The sequence below is a fragment of the Euwallacea similis genome, chromosome 13 (genome assembly GCF_039881205.1).
Source record: "Euwallacea similis isolate ESF13 chromosome 13, ESF131.1, whole genome shotgun sequence".
Lineage (NCBI taxonomy): Eukaryota > Metazoa > Arthropoda > Insecta > Coleoptera > Curculionidae > Euwallacea > Euwallacea similis.
In genome coordinates this window covers 2,889,607-2,911,302 of record NC_089621.1, presented here as the reverse complement: position 1 = coordinate 2,911,302, position 21,696 = coordinate 2,889,607, and the positions used below count along the sequence as shown (strand labels likewise).

At 37.6% G+C, this 21,696-nt stretch overlaps 1 protein-coding gene across 5 annotated transcripts in view; it reads right to left on the bottom strand.

The window, feature by feature from the left end:
- The window catches only part of toy (twin of eyeless), a 30,020-nt gene extending 8,774 nt beyond the window's left edge, over nucleotides 1–21,246 (bottom strand). For 2 of the 5 annotated variants that reach the window (XM_066396191.1, XM_066396195.1), the window contains exons 1-4: nucleotides 20,933–21,246; nucleotides 13,450–13,592; nucleotides 10,061–10,286; nucleotides 9,821–10,013 (exon numbers count right to left, since the gene is read on the bottom strand). In XM_066396191.1, the coding sequence (XP_066252288.1) occupies nucleotides 9,821–10,013; nucleotides 10,061–10,286; nucleotides 13,450–13,462 (432 nt within the window). In that variant the 5' untranslated portion in view covers nucleotides 13,463–13,592; nucleotides 20,933–21,246. The remainder of the gene's footprint in view (nucleotides 1–9,820; nucleotides 10,014–10,060; nucleotides 10,287–13,449; nucleotides 13,593–20,932) is intronic. The other 3 variants (XM_066396193.1, XM_066396196.1, XM_066396192.1) reach the window with 2 other exon arrangements.
- Nucleotides 21,247–21,696: the final 450 nt, after the last annotated feature.

Sequence of the window (21,696 nt, the reverse complement as noted above, 5' to 3'; positions counted from 1 at the left end):
GAACATGTGCGGTTTTAACCGCTAAAAATTAGGAGCAAATTGGAAAGGCCCTAATTTTAGAATTCGGTTCCGGACTTTATTCCACGCGGTTGTAGACAGCGTAGGAAAAAGTTTATTTTGGGGTTAAAATCAATTTATTTGTTAAAATTTAAAGCACTGAATTGTTCGAAATTTCGAAAGCAAATTAAGCAAAATACGCTATTTGCACTCGCTATTTTAAAGGTCTTTATTTTATTGCTGACAGCAGAGGCGCGTTCAGTTTATTACACAGTCCCTGGGAGAATGTTCTCAGGGAGTTTCAGCAGAAATACGAATCCAATAATTACTCCAGGTGTAACACATTTTCCTTCTCGACACTCCAGGGTATAAATCATGAATACAGAATTTCAAAAAATTATTATGTAGAATATAGGAAATGCAGAAAATTGTTTTTTCCATGAGAAGAAATACAAATCCAATGAGATCGAGATGTAACTTATTTACTTCAGGTGTAAACACCCCAAACCCAACTCCATCGAAAATATACTGTCAAATGTCAAAAATAGAGGTTTTCAAGCAACTAGGTAGTGTTCGGCAACTCTAGAATTTGCTGCATTTAGACGGAAGTAGGTATAATGAATATCAATACGAACGAAATAGAAATTGGCAAACAAATCTGTTTTGCGGGCCAATGGTAAGAGTGCAATCAATGCCTTAAATTTGCAAGACGTTAAAAACACATGAGGGGTATAAACCCAACCCCGTCGGAGCAAGTGCAGCTTTCAGTGGTTTTATAAAATAGGGACCCTCAATTAATTCGGTTCCAGGTGTAATTCCGTGTGGATTATAAACGATGTAGATCATAGTTTATTTTGGTGTAAAACCATTTTATCTGGCACAATTGAAGGCACTGAATTGACCTACATTTAAAAAGAAAATTGTTTTTTTAGGACAGTCCCGGTTCAGTAGATTACATAAGAAAAAATACAAATACATCAATATGTGACATTTATACCTATTTACTCCCGGTGAATAAAATTCTGATCCCAGCTGGAACGAAAATTTACTGTCAAGTGTCAGCAATAGAGGTTTTCAAGCAACTAGTTTCAATTTTAATTTCAACAAGTCTGCTTGAAACTTTCATGCCTAATTACATATTATGTACTTGTAGACAATATAGAAAGTAGTTCAACAAGCAATAATTGCTTTTAGAAGCTAAACTCTTGCAAAATTTCTTAGTAATTAAAGTCTTGACATTATTTTAAAACTCTTGATTTGAGACGAGTGCAATCAACGTTTTGAATGAGACGCGTTGAGGAAACACTCACACTACGTGTATGAATCCTGAACGCCGTTTCATCAAAAGATGAGCAGTTTGGGAGCTTTCAATTAACTTAGTTTCCGGCTTAATTTCATATTGAGTTTTTCTGCGCGTTGATGCCGTGGAATTTGCCCGAATGAGTCCAAATGGGTTTTTTAATTCGAGGAGCGAAATTAACTTAATGTGATCTTATGCGACTTGTAGAAGGCTTTTGATTGTGTGTCTCATTACAATTTTCTCTGAAGATAGTTGTAAGCTCTTGCACTTGTATCTAGAACACAGGCAACAGCACATTGCGATTAACGGTAACTCTTTAATCATCAGGGATATTTAACATGAAGTTTCGCAAGGTTTGGGCCTCTCCTGTTTGTTTCGGGTATCGCCACTGCATTGTTGCCGACAATACGGCTTTTAGAGCATCTGAGAAGGAATTGAAAGCCCTTTTGAGTGCTAAATGTATAGTCCGGGGCATCTGTTTGGTGTCAATCAAACAATTTTAATGAAGAAAAACCGAGATTTTTAGCAAGTGCAAAACCGATTCCCCAGTTAACATCAAATATGTCAATTGCTGAGAAGTTCATTTGGATCCGGTTCAAACATTATACCGGGCGTCTAGGCGAATCCTGAACATAGGAGATTAACGTGGGAAATCGTTTTTTTTGCGCCTGCACGGATTATCCAGTGAAAAACTTTTACATGGAGGTCATAGTGCTCAAGTCCGGCCATCATTCCGCAATTTTTTCAATTTTCCAATTAGAGCCGTTTTGGCTCAAAACATCTCTAAATTTCAAATATTTGAATGTCCCGCGTAATCGTTCGAGGCCACGATTGATCAGAGTCAAAATCAGAATTAAACAAACACAAAGTTGCCAACAAGATTAATGTAAAAAAACAATGTTAAATGGATTTTCTTTTTTTCTTAATTTCTAAGCAATTTGTAACTTATTTACGAGTTAATTCAGTGAAAAATCAATGGAAAACCTGAGGATAATTATCATGTGGCCTGCTTTTTGTTGTGTTTATTTAATTCTAGCTTTGACTTTGACCAGTCGTGGCCTCAAACGGCTACGCGGGACATTCAAATTTTTGAAATTTGGAGGCGTTCTGAGCCAAAACGGCTCTGATTAGAAGACTAAAAAAATTGCGGAATGATGGCCGGACTTGAGCACTATGACCTCCATGTAAAAGTTTTCTAATCGAATAATCCGTGCAAGCGCAAAAAAATAAAAACCGATTTCCCATGTTAATCTTCTATGTCTCGCATGTCTCCTATGTTAATGTCCTATGTCGCCTGCACTCCTGGTATAAATCATACGAATCACGTAAATTATTCTTGAAGCTGGCCGCGAAACATTCAACACATTATCGATTGAGCTGTATGCCTAAAGCATTCGGACATATTCTCTTTTTCACAACTGGCAAAATATGACGACTTTCGCGCCTCTAGATCAGGGTCCAAAGCGACTCTTTTCGTCGTCGTTAGGTGCCAATTTTTCAGGTTCCGCATAGCGGCGTGCGCGAAGCAAAAACGACGGAGCAGGAAGTGGTCAATTCGCGCACTATCATTTCGAGGACGTGCATTCAAATTTTAGTTTTCCCCATTAGTTTTGTCTCCCGCGCATTTGCACCGACCTGCACAGTTTAGGTCCTGTGGAGAGGTGACAACTCTAAATCATCAATATTCATGTTTTACCCCCGAATTCCAAATATTTAAACCCCCCTGGTATATTCCTATATTGACGCAAAGCCAACTCCAGTTGATGCAAGAGCGACTCGCAAATCTGTTCGATTTATCAGTTTTCCCGATCTCCGGCTGTCAGGAGCAGAGAGGGCTCGACAAGCCGATGACATGTGTGGCTATAACAATACCGCATGCTCTACATACATTTACATTAATTTAATTACCATTGTCGATTGTTCAACGAATTAGTCGGGGGGTGGATGATTAAAAAACTGACTTATGCAGAAATCACTAGCTCGACTAATGGCCGCGGCAACTCAAAGGTGAAACCTCCATATCTAAAACTAATTTAATTCTGCTTACCTCCAGAGACATCTGTCTCTAAATACACATTTAGAGCGCCCTATAGCGAGGTACGTTCTCCCGGAATCGAAAGGTAAACACACCTCTATAATTTCGTAGATCTTAAACGAGATCTCTTCAGTCTAATAACGAGTGTTTATGTAACATGTCGTATGTCAACGCTAAAGCAAACTCTATTAGTGACAATATCTTACCTGTGTTTGCTCGTATGCCTCGGGCGCAGGTAGCGAAGAAAAGGGGCCGGAGTGATACTCCAGCACGACAAGAGTCTATTTTCACAACGTATTACTACAAATGTCCCTGTCGACACATTAAAGAGATTTATGCGAGTCCTCGAGCAGTTTGATAAAGGCACTTTTCAAGCAAAAATTGCATTCACTGCCTCAAAGGGGCCGATGAAAAGAGGGCTACTATTGGAGATCGAAAAAATTGCTGTTTCCAAAGATTTTTGTTGGCCGGAATGTTTTTGGTAAGGGACCTGAAGAAAGGATGATTAATTGGATTTATTTCGGAGCAAAATAGAGTTGTCAAAAGAATACTAAATATACAGGAGCCATTGTGGAATTATAATAAATACAAATCTGTGAAATGTGTTGTCAATGGGGCTGCGCCCCATTGACAATACTGAAACATGCGGGGATTCATCAAGAGAAATAAACTGGCCAACGAACAATTCTATTCAATTCAATTTCAAGCGTCATTTTCGATAATAAAAAAAATATTGATTGCCTTAGCACTGATACGCAAAGTATCTTCTATTTTTTTCTAGATTTCTTCTAGATTCTAGATGCTACAGAGAACTCCAAATATCTGTACTAGACAGGGTAACTTTGATTTTCGCTACAAAAAACTTAGAGGAATGTGTCAGGAGCATAAATTAATTAGTTTTGTAAGAGCCTAATTATTAATATGCTGTTAACTTTAACGTCCAGCTGGTTTCCATGCAATCTGGCCGATACCAAGGCTCTATTTGAGCGTTTCTATGCCATTAGCTTGCAGCTAAAGCTACCATTACATTAATAATTTGGACGTTAATGATATGAGCTCAAACTTATCATTATCCCTTTATGTTCTATGAGTCATTCCATGCCATTGCTTTCTCGGGTTTTCCATACACTTTTGCTGCTACCTAGACATTTCTCAAGCAATCATTTTTAACTTTCGACTATAGTGTCTTTTCTTATGAGCGCCCATTTAACGATTTTATATGCGCTCTGGCCAATGGCAGGACTAAAGGTAACAAAAGGCACAACCAGTTATTTAGGCTCAAGGCAATTGCTTCGCGATTCTTTGAAATCCAGGAAATTTCTCAAAAAACTGTTGCAATTCTAGAAAATTTTAAAATACGCCTCTTTTTGAAAAACCCATAGAAACCCTTAGAAGCATTGAACATCACTGACAAAATCCGAAAATTAAAATTCTCTCTTAATATTTCTTCTAAAATTTCTCATATTCAGGTAGGCTCATTTGAGGTGTGTTCAGTTCAAGTTCGTTCCAAAAAATCCGGAAAATTGCCTGAAAACTGCTGGAAATCCTTTAAGGACCCTCGAAAATATTAAACGTTACTTAGAAGTTTGACGAAATCAAAACTCACTTATCTGTTTAAGTTTGGAATTTTTAGTGTTCACGCAGAAGTATATAGATACAATAAATATGAAGCAAAAAGGATAAAATTGTGCATAAATAACTACAGAATAAAGCAGGTGATTTAAGAAATTAAGCAAAAAATAAGATTTAGACTTGAAATGAGTTTTTAAGTAATTTTAGATTAGTGAGGTCTATATGTCGATTTCCAAGAAACCCGGGAAAATGTCCAAATCTGCTGGAAATCCCGTAAAGACCCTTAATTATTCGCACTTCCGGATAAACTCCTAAAGCTTTAGGTAGATAAGTCTTAATAGGAATGTATTAATTAAGACTTTTAATAGAAATGTAAGACTTTTAAAAGAAATAATGAACATTATTTTCAAAACATCCTATATGCTGACTTCTTTCAAGGTAGAGTTAATTCAAGTCACTTAAGACCAAATCAAAACAAAGTCATTTTAGGTTAGTTAAGTTTATGTCACTCCCAAAAAATCATGGAAAATTTTTGGCACGCCTGGAAATCCCTGAGGCTTTCAGTAATATTCAATATCTCTTAAAAATTTGGAAAATTCTACTTCTACTTTGATCAATGCCATATGGCCATCTGATGTATATAAAATCTGCTATGTTTTATGAAAAAAACTGATCAATTATTGGGGTTGTTCTCAATCATCATGTTCTTGTCGATCTTCTCTTCCACTTCTCTCCGAAATTGGCGTATATCCAATCAGCCCTCCTCAATTCTCAAAACTACGTTTTCCTTCCATTCTCCTTCAGAATCCAGAAAACTAAATTACGAAGTTGCAAATTAAAGTTTTTCATGGCACTTTTAAAGAATTAGGTCTTGATGGGGGGCCACAGCACCCAATGCAATTAATTTCCCACATAGTTCTTTGCAAATACACACAATAAAGTGTGTATCATATTATTTAAAGTTATGCAGAGGAGATAACCGATCAACGAAGTTGATGCTTTTCTACTTGATATGAGGGACGTAGTAGAAAAACATTTTCCAACCCCCCGTATGCAGGGTAAAGGGCGTTCGGGGTTCGTGAAACTTTTTGAATGAGATCAGTTAAGCGTGTGTCACAATTCGGGTGCGGTCATATGTGAAATAGCCGGGCAGAGCCCATCAGAGGGGGTATAGTTCGATAATAATGCGAATTTCAAAACGAACCTGAAAGAAATTCCTCCTCCTAAGCCGCGGTCGAATTATTGTGTATTAAATTGTCCAATTTATAAAGCCACTATGATTTGCTTTAGGTAAAGGAGAGCTATTTTCTTTCCGGCCGCAAGGGACAAAAGCCCGTAATGGTAATGATACGTTGGGATTTTAATGATTTTGAATATTTAATGTTAAGGCAAATCGGTTTAAATTCAGCAAGGGGAGTTTTGCTGCTGAAACAGATATAGAAAGACTTTCAAGTGCTTAACACAGGAGCCCATGTAACCGGACACTGATGTTTAATGCAAACAACAATCAACCCTTTAGGGTGCATGATGACTGAAGTGCATCGTATAGCTTCGCCTAGAGGATTAGAAAAGCGACGCAAAATTTCGGGCCAAAGTTCGAAAACCTACATATCCGGCAAGAAACACTTTGGAACTAATCCGACCCTTAACCTTCACGTAAATAATCGAATCGAGGATAAAAGATAGTGGAAACAGTGGAGAGTGGGCCCATGATAGGTCGAACAATTCGAGTTCAGTCGGATGTGAACAGGAAATGCCAATGTAAGGAGGAGAATGCCTGTAAATAGGGCCGTTTCGACGCTGCTAGATGACCAGCTCTTCTCATCGGATGCCCGGGAAAAAAATCGGAAAAGTTATTTTATATTTGCTTTGTCCGGAGATGGAGTTTTCGATAGATATTGCTATGTTTCCGTTCGCCTTTTGTTCCCATTTTCTTAGCCCTTTATAGAGAAACTTATTGTTGCTACTAATATAACGAACCCTCCCATGAGACTGCGCCAGGTGAGGACATCCTCGATGGGTCTTGCGGTTAAATATTATCTGGAGATTTTAGATGGGGCCCATTTTGCGAATAAAGACACCACTTATGGTATTAAAGTGGTGTGGTTTGGTCTATTATAAAGGGAATTAGGTGCACCGGATGTCGAGGGGGCTCAACTGAATATCGAGTCAGGCTCATAACGATGAGTCAATAATGAAGTAATTTTGGGCGAATTTTTGTCATTGTGATTCTCTTTTATATTGAAAGTGGCGCCTAAATGATCTTCAGTATATCATGGGGACCACATTCTAAACAAGGTAAAATTAGGTGGATTACACCATTAAAAAGAAATAGTATTACGAACAATTTTCTAAAGTATTTTTCCTTTGATATTTCAGACAGTGACGACTCTTCGAAGATGAAACATCCGGCATTGGAGAGTAGCACTAACCCTCGTATTCGTATTCTCTGTAAGCCCACAAGCCGAGCTTGGGCCTAAGCCTGGCTACACTTCTACATGCAAAACTGTCAGTTTAAGCCACACTTAAACTAAAGCAGGGCTTGTGGAGCTAAAGCTTGGGGATCTATGGAGAATATGGGCGTAAGTATCTTAAAAATATCTATTTAAGTGGGGTTAAAAGCGAATAAAACTAGGTTTCTCAAGTTTCATTTTTTTTCGGATATATCTGGAACCGCTGGATTTTTTTTAATCCGAAAAAAAAAACAGGTTTTTTTGAGGACGAAATTGTGCATTTTCGCTATTAACAAGATCCCTTTTTGCGACGTTTTTTGAGTCGTTAATGTTGCGAACTTAATGGGTTGGACGAAGACAGACTTATAAGGATTGTAGTGAGCAAGACGAAGATACATTGATGATCTGCATTTCTTGCAATTTGTCCGAATTCATTAAACTCTTAAAAGATGAAATGTCTAACATGGAAAGTGTTACTAATTCAAAAATACCTGCTCAAACATGACTTGAAGCAAACAATGGTTATTTATCTAACAAGTGCAAAAAGTGATACTTTTCCGAACTGACTGTGACGCGGTTGAGTCCGATTTTAGAATGAAAATTCATTTCTCTGACAATGGCAACAAGGTGCCATGTGACTGTGGTCATACTTTGTCACGTTGCCAGTGTTTATATAGCAGTAATTATCAGTTTCACTGAATATCTAGCTTATGAATAATGCGATTTTTCCTCTCTATTTCAACACATAACCCCAAAAAGTGGGCTGACCAAATCCGGCGAAGATTCCGTCGTTAAAACGCAGTCTAAACCCTCCCAAAATTCATATTCAATAATTAATTTTGCCGTTCACCCCTACATGGACCGATGATAGGAAAATTTCACGCATGCGTGCGTCCGCTCATCGATACGACGTGCGATACGCATTGCGTTCCAATACACTCGTCATGGCGGATTTTCCCTTGTCCAAGGGTTGAAACTCAGGAGAAAATTGTACCAAAAACGACCCTTAACTCATATATATTATCCGGTTAATACTGTTAGAGCCCTATGTGAAAGGGCTGCTTAGAATTAAATTTAGTACAAACAACTTTTGATTTTAGTACAATTATTTGATCATAAACGGTAACCTTGTCTGAAAAAAATCATCCCTATTCCCTGTCAGCGGAGCTTCGCGGATTAAACTGGCAACGAGGGATGTTCAGGACAAATGAATAATAAAATGGCGGCCGATAAAGGGCCGCCATTGGACCGTTGGGCCGCCGTTTGTTTTTATCACAATAGGGCGGGATGCATCAAGTTATTATCAAGTAAATTGGGCGCCAGGTGACGGCCAACGTGAACGCATTGTATTCTGCGGTATTATTTAGGGTTTTTGATTAAAGGGATGGGCCCTACAGTTTCTGCTCGGATTCACGCATGAATATCACGCTGAATACGTAACTACTCTTCCTATTATGTTCGGCATATGGAAAAAAAGCGACGGGGTTGGTGGCGATGAGCTTGCATTGTTAATCCACATCGGAGGGGGAGAAGAAATTGCATAAAAAGAGAGGAGCCTCAAATTGAACTATTGAAAATGCCCTTAGATACCTCCATAGTTCTTTGTGCCATAGATGGAGTCTTGGGAATCTTTGGATGCAAGGGAAACAGGACTGGGTGCCTTGAGAAAAAAAAATCAAGAGGAAAATGATGTTTCCATCATCACAACAATAATAATGTAAGAACAAATGAAGGGCGCATTGCTGCCAGTTCGTTCCCTCACATTTTGCTGCGTGGTTATGGCCGTATCTCGTATCTATTTTGACAATTTTCCAAACTTTGAGTTTTTCGTTTTGGTATCTCGACCGCTAGGGCTTTTTTAGACTTGAAAATAGCGTGTTGTTTAGGACGAAAAGTTCCAATCTGGAATGATAAGAACCTGAAAAAAAATCCGAAAAATCGTAATTTTTCTTGGATAATTTGTGTTTTTAATTTTCATTGAAAACAAAAATTGAGAAGTTTGCTGTGAAAACAATCTATCAAGCTAAAAACGTTAAAAATGAACTGCTTTGAACTGGGTGTCCCAGGTTATATAAACAAAACCTCAAAAACGACTAGAAAACGGCATTCTAAAGTGAATTGTAAACACTTAAATGACTACGTAACATGAACAAACACTGAATATCCGAAAACTCTTTCGTCGCTTGACGTAAATTAGAAAACATATAATGTGCGAAGCTTTTCAGTTCCGTTCATCCACGTAAAATTTTACAATTTCCCTTAATCCCCGCTTATTTTTATGATCCCCAACATTCCGTCGTTCTCGCCCTTTTCCTGCTTCAGCGGTTGCCATGACTACAGTCTGCTCCCCAAAGATTTTTGCGACGTTCCGATTTACCCGAGCAAAGCCTCCTTTCGTCCTTTGTTTTGTAAATATTTGCTATTTGGGCCCCCTCCTTAATATTTCTAGCTTTAGGTACTTACGCTAGGAATGTTGTCGTTGTTGCAGACGCCTTCGCTGAGCAGCCTGTCCCGGATTTCCCACGCGAATATCGAAGGGCACTCCCTCTTGAAATCGGCGATTTTCTGCACTACCGGCTGGGTGGCTACTCTCGGCTTGGAACCCCCTATGGCCCTAGGTTTGATCGATCCCGTCTCGTAGTACCTGCAATCGAACCTCCAGAAGTTGTCAATTGGATTTTAAACCTGGGGAGCACTAGTTACCTTCCGAGTATCTTGGAGACGCATCCATTGGAGACTTGCAGGATGCGGGAGATGTCACAGGGCCGCGCTCCGGAATGAGCCAATTCTACGATTTTCTGCCTGGTAGAGTCGGGCAAGGGCCTACCGTTGACGTAGACGCCTCCCAATTGGTTGATTCCACTGTGGCCAGCTGCTGAACACCCGAAAATTGCATTCTGGCTCATGGAATGGTGCATGAGGTCTTCTTCTGGAAAAAATAGAGGTGCCATTACATTTATTTAGTGACAAACAGATCATCGTAAGAGCCGATGAATCCGACGATTACAATTGACCACAGAGTCAATGGGTCGTGAATTAAATCGTAATTCAAATTTGACAAAAAAAGTGATGATTAATTGATAAAAAAAAAACAAATCTTCTGGTTACTGCCACGGCGTTAAAAAAATTTTGTTTATTCATCTTGCATGAAGATGCATAGGTGAGAACAGTAGGTTAAGACGTCTTTAGGTTATTTTTGACTATAGTTCCCTAGCTGAAGAGATGGTCGTTAATCAAAAAAGTCGCCTTGAAACGGACAAAAAACTTACCAGATTTGAGGAAAAACAGGATTTAAGAAAAAATTTATTGTTACTCTTGACAAACGAAAGGTCACGCAGTGAAACCAAACCGTCATGTCAAACTTTAAAAAGTGCCTTTAGTCTTCATCTATGTCTCTCGCCATGGCCCAGGTAAAAATAAAAAAGGAAAATAAAAAAATAAAAAGTAGAAAATTTCGATTTTTTCCAAATAAGGAAGAAAAACAAAAAATAACTGTAATTTCAGATGCACGCAGTAACTGTTCCTTTGAATACGCAACTTTACTTCCATGTAATCAATTCTGCGTCTCACCGTTTACGAAATCCCCATTCTGGACATCCTTATTTTGGACGTACAGCATAGGACGTTCTACATAAAAAAAACTCGCATTTTAGTATCCCAAACATGGCAAAAATAGTGTTCCGAATTTAGTTCATCAGGAAACAAATTGGGTTAACAACAGGACGTTAAGCATGAGCATATGGCGCGTACTAACAGTAGTTAACAACTTCGCTACATCCGTTGTACGAGGGCCCACTGAATATCCCTAATGCAAGCAGGCAACTTCCATTTTCCCTAATGCATTAAGGATTATAACGCACCTAAATGTTGGCTTTTATCAAATCCGGGAAATCCTCTTTATAAAGTGGCGCGACTGCATGCATTTTCGAAAATAGATTCTCTCCCGCTTCTGTTCTCACATCATCATCACGCTGTTATTATTAGTTGTCGGTTTGAAAGGACTACTGATTTGTCAAGTCCTTGTCCTTTTGAGTGGTTAACCCGCTTAATCGCACCCCCCAATTATTGTATAGGCTGCGGTCTTTAATCAAGCAGCAGCAGTTAACTGAAGTTTTTCCCATTCACCCCTTCCTGTAACGATCCAGTTAATACACAGGGCACGGCATCTCGATCGAATGCTGCTGCGGTTCTCGATCAAGGACCGATCCCGCTGCTAAAAAGCAGGAAAATTACTCGACTAATTGACTTTTCTAAAGGAGTTCGGTGGTCAGGGCCCTTTTTTCCATTCGGTCATTATTTTCTATAAACGCTTGATTAGGGCCGAATAAAAGGGCAGAAATTTACAACTCAATTTATCTCCCTACAAACCGAACTGGCGAAAATGGCGTTTCTTTGTTGACTCGGTAACCGGAGGTTGGCGCAGCCCGCGTCTCAAATTGCATTAACCTTAACATTACATGGAGAATTGAGGACGTAGCCAGACGTGAACGCTTGCAAAGGCCTCTTTAAGCGGAAGATGGCGACAGCTTGTTCCCGATTGTTTTATACGCGACTTTGAAACCCGAAATTTATACTTCTAATGCTCGCAGCATTTTAACTTCAAATTACCACTTACTTCACATACAAACAAAAAAAAAAGGGGTTTTTCTACTTCCTTCGTAAAAAATTAAACTTTCCTTCATCGTTTGAGGGAAAAAAATAGCACTTTTGCTCTCTAGGGAGTAAAGAACTTTTACTGTCTAGGAAAGAAAATTAAGAAAACAGCACTGTTACCCTCTAGGAAGGAAAGAATGTTTACTCCCTAGAGAGCTCCCTCTTGCCCCTCAGGAGCAAAAGTATTTTTCTGCCTAGGGGATAAAAATTCTCTCCTTCCTAAAGAAAAAAGTGCTGTTTTTTCGCTTAAATGATGGAGGAAAGTTTTACTTCTTAGCTACTCTAACTACATATTTCTAACCTACACATAACAAATTCAAAATAGTTTCTCATACAGAACACCCAATAGATAATGCGATTTTTGTGTTTATCTTTAGACATTTCTGTACTCATCTTTCTTAGTTTTCAATTGATATAAGTATTAATAAGAGCACATTTTCAATGCTTAATTGCTTTTTAGTGAGAGTTCTTGACATGATTCTGTCTGTGGTGCAAAGACAAATTTAAAATCTTTCTCCTGTTGCGCCCATGAAGAGGTACCTTCCCCATGGAGACATGTAAGGGAAGCTGAAACGTTCCCTTCAGGCAATTTAAAAAAACTGAGTATGTTGTTTTTATACATTACAATATGTCTAGAAAAGTAGACTTTCCTAAATGACAACGCAGCATTATTTCATTGCTTTTCAAAGCTGTGAATACTCCTTGTGTTGCCAAACCTCCAAAGAGCAATCAGGAGAATTGTAATCTGACATTTGATGATTCATGTAGTAATAAAATGGGGTTGTAAAATGTCCGGTCAAGAAAATATATTTTACTTGTTCGCTATTTGACCGTTCAATTTCATTTTAGATGTTAAAAGTGTCAACTGTCGTTGTCATCTACATCACATATTCCACTCGTTCTGTCGTTATTGAAGTTGACGGTCAAATTCAAAAATGTCCAGACAAACTCAATTTGACATACCCTTCTAGGTTAAATATTTCTGCGATAATTTATATATCCTATTTTTAAATCTATTCAGGTAACTCATTTTTTTCCAACTGCCTGCGGTACTTCGTTAATTGTGGCAAGGAAAAAGAAAGTGGCAACACTGCGCTCTTCTGTTGTTTCTGAACGCTATGTGTATTCAGGATGTTGCCACATGTTTTCAAAACCTCTTATTTTAGGTATTTAAATGAAGTTCGTTGATTTAAAATATGGTTACTCGCTAAGTTAGATCCAAAAAAGGAAGCAAACCATCGTTAATCTGATATTCGTGGAAAGAATTTATCCTTAAAACGGTATACAAATTTTAGCATAAAATGATCCAATCTGGATTAGATTTATATCAAATTGTAATGAGTAATTAAGCAGTACACCTCTCGTGTGGCGTACTCTTCCTGTGGTCTGATAACATAAATTGAGACGACTAATTATGTGTTATTTCAACGATTACTGACCTTTGTGTGGCATTTTCCAAAGACTCTCAGCACAGGATGATTCCCGTAGGGAAAGCGTTTTTGCGGCTGAAATAACTGGTGAAAACCCGCCCGGAGTCGGGACGGGTCCGGACGTGGCTCCCAGGTTGGACTTTTAGAGAAACCTGAAACGAAATGGTTTATTAAAAATTAATTCATTTATCCAATAACAGGATGAAGTATATACATCTCTAATCCGCTTTCAGCACCTTTCCCAGCCGCGTTTCCAACGGATTTGGGTTATAAGAAACTGGTCGTTTTAAGGAGCTTAGACGCTAACGGAGTTGGGATTTCTGTTTACGTCTTATTTAGCGGTCTAGATTTAGTTTCCTACATGCGATTTACATTATTTACTTATTATTAACAAACCACGGGATTATTAGAAGACAGTCAATGATAAACGGCAACGTTGCAAGTAGCATTAGCACACAGACTTAGGCAACCAGGGATACCCTCTCTATGCTTTGTGCAGGTGACGTTGCTTTTCTTCTCACGAAGCGTTCCCCGGCAAATTTCTGAACCAAAAAGCTTCTGATTTATCATTAAACCCACTAAAGCGTGATACTGACAGGTCGCGGCACCAATCACCTGACCATTTCACTTCTTAATCATCATCAACAATTTAATTAAACATAAACAATACCGTTTTGAAAGCTTGGGCGTAACTGAGACCGTCGTTAGTGCGGTTCTTAGCCCATCAATTACAATCAATGCAAGTATTTGATATCTTGATAGTACCGAGTCAATTGTTTCTAATTCAGATGTCCGTTGGCAATCAAACATAATCAGCGGGCGACTAAAAAGAGAAGAAAACCCGGGGCGAAAATTTGTCTTCATTACCTTTACGGTGGTTACTGGCCGCCCGTCGTGAACAATGGAGATTGCCCAGTCATGGTACCTTGCTACTCATGTTCATATATCACCAAGAACATTCTCTGTTTTATTTCGTTTTTGTGTGGTGAATAAGCGGCATGGTAGCTGTGGATCTCTGATTGACGCCAACGAAGGTTTTATGAGTGATTTATGATTTTGAGTGGTTTGATTTCTCGTATGAACTAATAATAATAATGAGCTATAGTGGCCATTGTGAATCCAGGGTTGATACGCTACTGTTTGTTGCTTTTTTTACTGAAAAATTCGAGTCCAACAATGAACGAAACCTCGTCGAGAAATGCCGCTTAATTTAAGCTAAAACAAGCAACAAACTCTGAATTGTTGCTTGATACGCCGCTCTTAATAGCATAATTGAACACCAACGTTCGGGGAAATTGGGGATCTAAAGGAACGCATTTTTGACCTCAGATTTTTCCAAAATTTGACTTCAAATTTAACTTGGTTCATAGCCGAAACAGTAAACTACGCATACGGGCTTGGTACGCCACTGGTTACAGCTTAATTTTAAGCACCACTTTGAGACCTTATTAAGGACATTTCAGGCTAAAAAACCGTTGAGAAATTCGGATTATTTCGCCTCAGAATATTTCTTAAAATTTTAATTCGTGTTTTTCCTTGCTTAGACGTGACCACTCAGAATTTGAGTTTGATGCACCATTATTAATGGCCCACTTTAAGCACCAACTTGGAATATTGTTACAAATATACAGGGCGTCCCGGAATGATGGTCAAATTTTTTGACAAGGTACTCTACTAACCAGTTTAGGGGGGATTGTCGTAAGAAATTTTCCGATTTGGGTTCTTCATGTCGAGATATTCGAGTCTCGAAATGACGGAAAGTAACCGTTTTTTTCTTTTTTCTTACAATCGGTTACACTCAGAAATTTCAATTTTGGTATACATTATCAACTAATCGAATGCTATTTTGTGGTGGTGTCGATTCTCTGACTCATGTTTCTGGAGGGTGGGACTCAGCAATCCCTAATTTTATTTCTTTCAGAAATTTTTCCTTCAGTAGCGGACTTCAATAAAACCTTTTTTTTAATGCTACACATAATTTTAAAACCGTTTTCACTCTTGTCACTTTTTCATATAATTTATTCGCTAATATTCATATCGTAGAATAATTTGTTTACAAATATTTTTATAATAATAGACCTAATGACGATTTGTTTAACAACAAAAGAACAGAAAAACATCAACATAACAATAGTCTATTGGGTTTGTCAGTAATCGGTGACCAAAAGATACTTAATAAGGTAAGAAAAACTATTTTTATTTTTTCCCACGTGAACTGCTGGTTGTATGAAAAAATGAAAAGAGTGACAAAACTTTTAAAATGATGTGTGGTATTAAAAAAAAGTCGAAACCAGCTATTGCAAGAAAAAGTTCTGAAAGAAATAAAATTAGGGATTGCTGAGTTCCACCCTCCAGAAACATGAGTCAGAGAATGGACACCACCACAAAATAATATTCGACTAGCTGATAATGTGTACCAAAATTGAAATTTCTAAGTGTAACCGTTTTTCAGAAAAAAGAAAAAAAACGTACTTTTCCGCCATTTCGAAATTCAAATATCTCGACAGGGAAAATTTAAAAATTTTTAGATTTGAGTTAAAGATTTGGCCAACATTCTGGAACACCCCATATAAGGCCATAAATCCACCAAAGTTCGTTACGAAGTTTTGATCATTTCGTCTTTGGGACGTGTCCGAAATTTAATTTATTGTTAATCTTAGCTTACATCAAATGCCCACCACCTGAATTTGATATGCCTGGGTTTATTACATAGTTGAAGCACTAATTGCAGAGATTAAGGGGGATATAGGAAGCCAGAAATTGGCCACAGCTAATCCAGAAATTTCATTTACCGTATTTTTCAAAAGTTGAACTGCGTATCCTAGTTTAATGAACAAGTGACCGCTCTGAATTTGGATTTGATATGCTTCTGTTTATAGCTTAATTGAAGCACCAATTTGAGAGATTTATGGAGATATATCAGGCCACTACCCTGCGCAAACTCGTTTTAAAAAATTGTGTTTTTTCTACGAAAAATTAAAAAAAAATTTTTTGCTGCTCATTTAGGTGGATGCAAATTTAACTACTGCATATCTGGGTTTGGTACGCCTCTGTCTGCAGCATATTTGGAGCCGTTATTCAGGATACCTATGAAGCCCTAAACCTGCCAGCCCTCATCCATAAATTCTTATTATTTCACGTCTCAGATTTTTTCTGGATTTCTATTTAACCTAGTTTCGAGGGTGCTCCATTTGTAACACTTGCAGATACGCCCTTGATTTGTAGTGTGTATTTTTAAGAAAATTTATTTTCCGACATTCTGCAGTGTCTGGCAATTTTTCTGGCCGATATCGAGCTTCTCAGTGGAGTACTGAGTAATAAAAAATTTCGTCGAAGGTTTATTTCACACTTGCAGCCCTCGTGTAAACGACTCGGGGTGTGATATGTTAACGAAATTTAATTTCAGAGACTTTGAGCCACATGGCAATTGTTCTGGTTGAAATCGAGGTGATCAGTGGCGTACAAAGTAGCGAAAAGTTTCGTTAAAAGCTTTACAACCTCGAAGCAAGGGTAATACGTCTGGTTCCACATCTGCAGCCTCTATAGAGAGCGAATAAGCTTCGAATGGAATTAATGCAGATAATTTTGCTAATGCAGCAGGAAGCCAATTAGCATCACGATGCACTGCCCGATCAATTGGCATTCTGCCTTTCTTGCAAGGACAAACACCACCCTGTTTTCCCACATTCGGCAAGTTTAGTTTTCCGTTTTCGTAATTAAATCTAAGCGCCATGAGAATAAGGGTTTTAAATGGACCCACGCAGTCATCGATCGAGCCCTCGAAACTCAAAGACCGCCTCTGGTCGGCATAGAAATCGGCAAAGCACTGACGCACCACTCGACAAATAATTAAGAGTCAAGTTTTTTTCGAAATGATTTAGACTTAACGACGTACGTTTATATAATTGTGAGAGGCAGAGAAGATCAAAGGGCAGCAGGCAAAAGGGTAAAGTACCCGCACAGCCATAGACGACAAATAAACATGAAACGAGTAAGAAGAAAATTGTACGGGCGACTCGTCTACATAGTGGAGAACTCGAGGATTTCTGATGTATTTCTTTTATGAGAGACTTTTAGGTGCTTTGCGAACCGTTATGAAATTGTAACATTACGTAACTTTTAGGTTGTCAAGGAAAAGGCCGAATGGAAGTCGCTGGATGGCGGCTTTGACCGGTGAAGATGAAAGAAACGCGACGGATGGGGATTAAGCTCTAGAAGGAGCCCTGAATTTCTATTGAATACCAAGGTAATGTTCGTTTAATTACTGTGAGAACACGGCGATTTGTAAATGTGCATCCAATTATTTTGACGTTATTGGTCATTAGGTAGTCGATAGTGGCTTTTCAATGTGACTATGAAGTCGTTTCGAGTTTTTGAACAAAACCTAAAAGCAGTTTTCAGGTAATTTCCCTCACAGAGCTGCTATCAATTTGTCCAAAAGTTCATCCACTTCATTACTTCCACTAGAACCCTCTCTTCCCTCTCCACATATAGATGCACAAAGTAAAATGATCTTTTCTCAGTGTACTTTGCCTCCACCTGCCCAATCGATTGTCCCTACCTAGTTATAGCAAAAGTATCTCTTGTACTCGCATATTAATGCTTCCAAGATATTAATAAATTTTGATGCTTTAAGTTGATATTTCTTTTTCCATAAAAAAATATCTTCTTGATAAAGTTACCAGGTCATTGATATATTAACCCTAAGGGGATGAAAATCAGCCAAAGAAAGCAGTAATGAGGAAATTGAAAAATCTGGAAACTTTTTCCCTTTTTCCATTCTTTACATTTTTTTTTGGTACAAAAATTCAAATGAGCCTCAGGAGGTAATAATGAAGAAACGTTGGCATTGGTTAATGCCTCTATTAACTATAAACCAAAAACCAAGAAGATCGATTTTACACGGAAATTATAACGGTTACTAGTTTGAGCAACTGACCAAAATACACAGACGTAACCTGAAGTAAAGGAGTTTTCGCAACTTTTGATCTAAAGAACGCCAACTAACAAAAATTTTAAAACAAGGAACCCAAATGACCCTGAACCAATCCGCTGGTTAAAAACCTGTAATTATTATTATTTTTCAGTACAAAGAGCACAGTTAAACTTACTGAGAAAAGAGGCACGCACAGCCTAAATTAACCTAGAATAAATAACTATATAGGCATTTTTAAGTACTTTTAAGTTATCGAAAAAAATATCCTGGACTAACTTAAAAAGAGGAAATGCCACAAAGTTTGTCGTATTTTGAATATTCGTTTTCAAACAAAAAGTAACTGGTTAACTATTTCAGATAACCGACTAAATTAAACTTCAAGTAACCTGAATTTGCTTTAACTAGAGAACTATTTTCGCAACTTTTGAACTTCAGAAACTACCTAAAATGTGTTTAAAGGGAGCAACTAAGAGGAACCTAGACAGACTCAATTTTGATTTTTTAACTACAGACTCCCGATTAATTATGTGAAAAATAGGTGGATTTTAAATTCTAGAAAATATATCAAAAGGTTGAAAAAACTGGATTAACCTGAATTTAGTCCGAAGAAAGTTAAAAAGGAAAGGAAACAAACCTTATGTCCCTGGACCAACCCTAGAAGAGTTTATTTGTATCGCAACATTTTCATATACAAAAACAATGAACAGTAACCTCGTAAAAAATCAAATGAAAAAAATAGATTTCAGGAAACATAACCTAACGTGAAAGAAACGTGAAGAGAAGTCAGACAAGAAAACAAACATTAAGTTAAATCAAGCAGAAAAACATAAATATTTCAAAGCGGACATAAGCTAACTTAAAACAACAGAAACAAAACTATCCTAACCTGAACTAACCTGAACTAATTTAAAACAACAGAAACACAACAGAATTCACTTTAAAAATTAGAGAAGTGCCACATTGTTCTTCAATGCGAATAAGTTATGTGGTTTTGAGGAGAAATGAAGAAAAAGAAATGGTGAAATTAGCCTAGATATTTTTTCAAACACTGGTTGAAGATCTCTGGAATGCAAAAAAAATAGATGTACAAGTGGTACAGGTTATCAAAGGGGTTACAGATCATTTCGAATTAAGTTTTGATTTAAGAAAAAAATTCTAACAGACATCACAAAAAAGACATGAGAATTCTAGCTAAAACTAGAGGACACGAGGCACGCATGCATATTTGAAATTCAAGAGATTACGTTTGAATTGCACACATTTCTCCTCGATCTCAATTCAGTATTATCACTTTTTTAACGAGCAAAAAATCTACTTTTCCAAGACTTTGAGGCCAAATTTCTTTTCTCTCATCTTCTTTGGATATAAAGACGGAACATCGGAAAGCAGAAGTTAAAAATTTGGAAAAACTACAGTTATATTGAAAACTTGTGAAGGTCTCTCAAATTTTGGTCTCTGATTTACTCAAATTTCCTTTTAAAATCCTTCAAAAATCCTCTTAAATCTTGTATCTGATTATGAAGTAATTTTTGTGAAAATATATTGTTTTTTTATTTATTTTTCATGACATTCTATTGGGAATCCTGCAGAAACACATACATAGAATATACCCTAATCACATCTAATCAATATTTATTTTTTATTTTGTTCTAAACCGAGGTTTATTCATTATCAATAAAGATGTCGTGCAGATGCGAATTTTCCTAAATTTTCACGCAATTTTTAAAAACTCGAAAAAAATAGCTATTGTGATGTGACATCATTTGGACCTAAATTGATTCAGCTTAGTCACTATTTTTGGTGAATTTTTAAAATTGAGGAAAAACTCTGCCAAAATAATGTCATTTACTCGCTCACGATTTTCGAAATTTTGAAAACTGAATGAAAGAATTTTTCTCAGATGATGTGAACAAAATATTTGCTACATGAAATTTTTCAATATAAGTTTTTTTTTTTCTAATTTTTCGCTCTTAAAAGAAAAAATCTGTATACGGTGACGAAACTCAGATACGAATTTTTGAAGACCTCAAGAGCCTTTTCTAATTTTTAAAAGCCGAAACGATTGCTATTTTCTTTATTCCTGGCTCAGAAATGAGCGAACGAGTACTCGAACCTCAGAAATTAGTGCTTTATATTTAACTCGCTTTTAGAATGTTAAAAAAATATATATTTGTCTTCACAGCTCTGACAGTTTTTGAGATATTTATTTCAAATTTTGGGTACGTAATATATTCTTAATAAAGATTCACATGATATAATGTAGTGGTGCTGATGCAAGTGTTAGGAAAAATGCTTGAAGTGGTGATCTAAATGTATACCAATCAGTCTATAGATTTTCGCCATCAACACTTTGGGTGCTCTCAAATTCAAGCATAAATAGATAAACTTTTGACATTTTTATTAATTATTTTATCTCAAAAACGAAATGTGTCACCCTCTATATTTTTCGCATTATTTATAACACCTCCCTGTATATTAACTTGCAATTTAATGGTACCTGAATGTCATGTACCTCACATATAATTCACGTATTAGAACTTAAACAGTAATATGTACCTCTCGGGCCAATCTAAAAACAGACTACGCTCCATTTAGACCAATCAACCATCATCATACAGGGTGGCACAAAAACGTCAAAGCCACCGTCGGAAAGTTAGTTTCTTCTGTGGCTAAAATTCGAATTACCGCGGCGGGAAAACAAAAGGAAAACGCATCCGGCCAGCGCGAACTATACTTGATTAAATCGCGGGCGTGCACCAATTCCGCTTGATTTGACGAATTTAATTTCGCGTTTGCTCGAGTGATCTTTCGGCCTAGTCAAGCACGTGTCCCCAAGATCAGCCCCGATGAAACTTATGCTGCTGAGCCACGCGAAGTGTACAGAAGACTGGCTTTACCATCATGTCAGTCTGTTGTTCAAGGGTGACTTCATCCTAGGTACACAAGGGAGGGCCTTAAAAATGGACACGCCCACATCGAACAGTCACGGACAGCTAAAGCCACAGCTACAGCACTCTTACAATTCTCCGAGATACCGGATGCACTAGCACCAACTCTTTTGATATGTGTCAGTTTCGTCTTCTATTAAAACAACTATAGAACAATGTCATTTGTCACCGCTTGCGGTCGGTTATAGGGAAAGATAGTCTTGGCGAAAACCGCCTCAGCCTCCGGTGCCCTGACAAAGACTGAAGATTGACCACATGACCATAATATGGGTGATTTCTGGGCTAAAGGTGTTAAAAACTGGTAAAATGCAATCAAGAGGCGTACCGAGGGAATCGAGTGTTACTTTCGCCTGAATGGTCGCGTAAATCTGT